The 2,973-nt window shown below is 43.9% G+C and overlaps 1 protein-coding gene across 1 annotated transcript; it reads right to left on the reverse strand.

Moving 5' to 3' along the window:
• Positions 1–289: 289 nt before the first annotated feature.
• On the reverse strand, positions 290–1,718 carry LOC147458358 (F-box/kelch-repeat protein At5g15710-like). Its single transcript, XM_086513014.1, has one exon. It carries the CDS (start codon positions 1,574–1,576, stop codon positions 398–400), a length of 1,179 nt encoding a protein of 392 aa, XP_086369140.1. The 5' UTR covers positions 1,577–1,718; the 3' UTR covers positions 290–397.
• Positions 1,719–2,973: the final 1,255 nt, after the last annotated feature.

Genomic DNA, 2,973 nt, shown 5'->3' on the forward strand with positions numbered 1-2,973 from the left:
AATCTAAACCAGACTAGAGATGAAATGTTGTCTACCAAGAGAAAATTGTTGGCATGACGCCATCAAACTAAAATCTTCATTGGGAACATACTAGCCAGCAAGTGGTTCAGCCACTAGATTGTATTCGACAAGTGAGCCTTGGATTTTCTATAGCAGGTTCCGATGGGTTCACCATTAATAGCTTATAATGGGGTGCTAAGATGCGCCAGGCACTTCCCAAGGCCTATCGATCATGCTTATTTCTACTTCACCTCATCACTCCTTTGAGCTGACCATGTTTTGTGCAACATTGACAACAAGGCTTAGCACACAACATAAACTCATGGCAGAACCATAATACAATAAATAACTATACAAATATACAAAGACTTGACACAGCTTAACAACAATGAAAACTCTAAACACTTGCTACCAGATTCGGTTCGTACGCCATTCCGATGAGATTGTTGCGATCAAGAACCCCATTCAGAACCTTTCTCCCCCTATATGCCTTATTTTCTGGCATCCACTGCCAGGTCTTCAGCGACATGTCGTACATGACTGATTGCCAACCGCGATGCCTGCTGAAACAGATTAGATCGGACTTTCCGTGGCATTGGATCCCGAGAAAATAAGGCAGGTGAATCTTCAACAAAATGGCACTGGGTATTGAAGTAACCTCTTTCCACACATATGCATGCTGGTCAAGCTCCCAAATGCGCACGCTTTTAACTGAATTGTCGACAACGATTTTCCCTGCCAAGAGAAGTCGCCCTTGGCAAGCTAAAAGAGACGCACAGCGCAAATCCCCGGACGGCATGTCCACACAAACATCAAGCCACTTCTTCTGAAGCATGTTGTGAGCTAGCAAACGCAACCCTTGTGTCGGCATGGTGAGGCAATAGAAAGACCCATTGCACCATACTGCCTGGACTTCACACCAAAACTGTAAGAAGTCTTGCTGCGAGCTTCCGTGATGATGCCACTGTCCGGTACAGGAATCGTACACTTCAGTTATGCTAATTGACGTGTTCAAATCCGAAGCTCCGGTGACAAGGATCTTGTAAGTGTTAGTAGCCTTGTCCGTGGCCATGCCCAATACCTGTATATACCGAACTCGGAGCATGTCAGGTAAGGCTCGTGAGCGTTTTGTGACCGGATTGCAAACAATCAAGGTTGCATATTTTGTGTTTCGTGTCCGAAAGCAGAGGAGCCCCCCTGATGAAGCAATGAGAAGAACACGCTGCGGGTCTAGGGAGCACCTGGCAAAAACCGGTACGTTACTCCAGCTGCTGGAGCTGGGGCTAAATGCTGCAATGCCATGTAAGTTGTTATACACTAAGAACCACGATGCTTGGGGAGAAACCTGGGCCCAGAGCTCCAGGAAGGTTCTACCCGACAAGACTTGCAGCCATTTTTTGCAAACACAACGACATCGGAATATTGATGCTACTGGAAGCAGAGAAAACACCTTCTCGGCGAGCTCTTGCGGCAGGTTATCCCAAATGCTGGAAGAAGTAGCGCCCCTCTTCCGATGGTTTATGACTTCTACCTGTTGCTCTGAACTACCTATCGATCTGTCTCTGCTGGAACCCATTTGAGGAGCCCTAACAAACTAGATCACAAATCACACATGCGCTCTTCTATGCGTCGAACACATCAAAAACTGGTGTCATTAGTGTGACCTTCATTCACATTATCTACATCAAAATGGTAACATAAGTAAAGTGCGCATGCTAGTACTACTTGCAGTGCTGCCTGGATATATCGACACGGCAAAGATCTGCAACTTGTGAGGCGCCCACCTGCAGAAATCACCATCAAAGTACCTTCAAGCCCTCGATCCTCACAGCCGATGGAATCCAACGCTGGCAGCAATATATTGAGATGCAGGAGCACGACATCTGGTTGGAACAAAGGGTGCCTGGATCAATGGCGGGGGTAAGGTACCTGACGTTTCAGAGAAGTAGGGCCCAAAAGCGAAAACGCGATGAATACCTTGATGGGCACTCAAAGATGACAAGCGATGGATTTGAGGCAGCTTGCTTCCACAGAGGAGAAGCAGACGAGGGGATTCTAGAGAAGAGACGTCGCGTCCACTGCACAAAACCGCAGGTCGGGATCGCAAGGACTTCTCTCTCGCTGTCTCCTTCCCCCCTCTCTCTCTCTCTCTCTCCCTCAAAAGTGCCCCTTGCTATCTTGACCCCCTAGGGACACGGTTATCCACTTATAACACTGGTCCTGTCTTTTTTTTTAAAAGCACTTTCTCAAGAAAACAGGTGAAAGGGTCACGGTGGCTTTCTAAAACAATAAGAAAGTTATAAAATCATTAGGTTGAGTTTAACTAGAAATTTCAGTGTTCTGGAAAGGATTGCCTCAGCGTAGTCTTGAGCCGTTGAAAATCGAGACTAACCAATTTTGCAAACCATGGTAAAGGGAAGAAAAATCAATGAAATATGGGAGAGTAGTTCAAAAATTGCAAATTTCAAAATCTCAACTAGTATTTCTGGTTTGCTTCTTTGCGAGGAGGAAACTCGACTGACGGCCGCTAAATAAAAGAGACTTTCTTAAACACTAACTAGAATCAAGATATAGAATGCAAGAAAAATCAAGCCACGTGAGGCTATGAAATGAAAGGTGAAATAAAAGAACTTTAATATATATGTAGTATGTGTGTGTGTGAGAGAAATTTACTAGAATTATGCAAGATGAAGCTTCACTTGTAGAATTCTAAAACAATTGAATGCAAGAAAAGTATACGTGTGTGTATAGCATTTACTAAATTATGTAAAGTGAAGCTTCACTTTAGCATTCTAAAACAACATAATGCAACAAAAGTAAAGACATGGCAAGATGTGAAATGAAAGGTGAAATACAAAGATCCATTTAACATTTTAAAACCAAAATAACATTTTAGGTAAGTCTCAATCATCACTTCACTCAAAACATTGAAAGTATGCCTAACTCAACTCTCCTCTAAGGCTTCTTTTAGAA

Source organism: Adiantum capillus-veneris, chromosome 5 (genome assembly GCF_014529385.1).
Source record: "Adiantum capillus-veneris isolate H3 chromosome 5, ASM1452938v2, whole genome shotgun sequence".
Lineage (NCBI taxonomy): Eukaryota > Viridiplantae > Streptophyta > Polypodiopsida > Polypodiales > Pteridaceae > Adiantum > Adiantum capillus-veneris.

Coding starts and splice junctions, on each gene's coding strand:
- LOC147458358 (XM_086513014.1), bottom strand. CDS start 1,576: ATGGGTTCCAGCAGAGACAGATCGATAGGTAGTTCAGAGCAACAGGTA.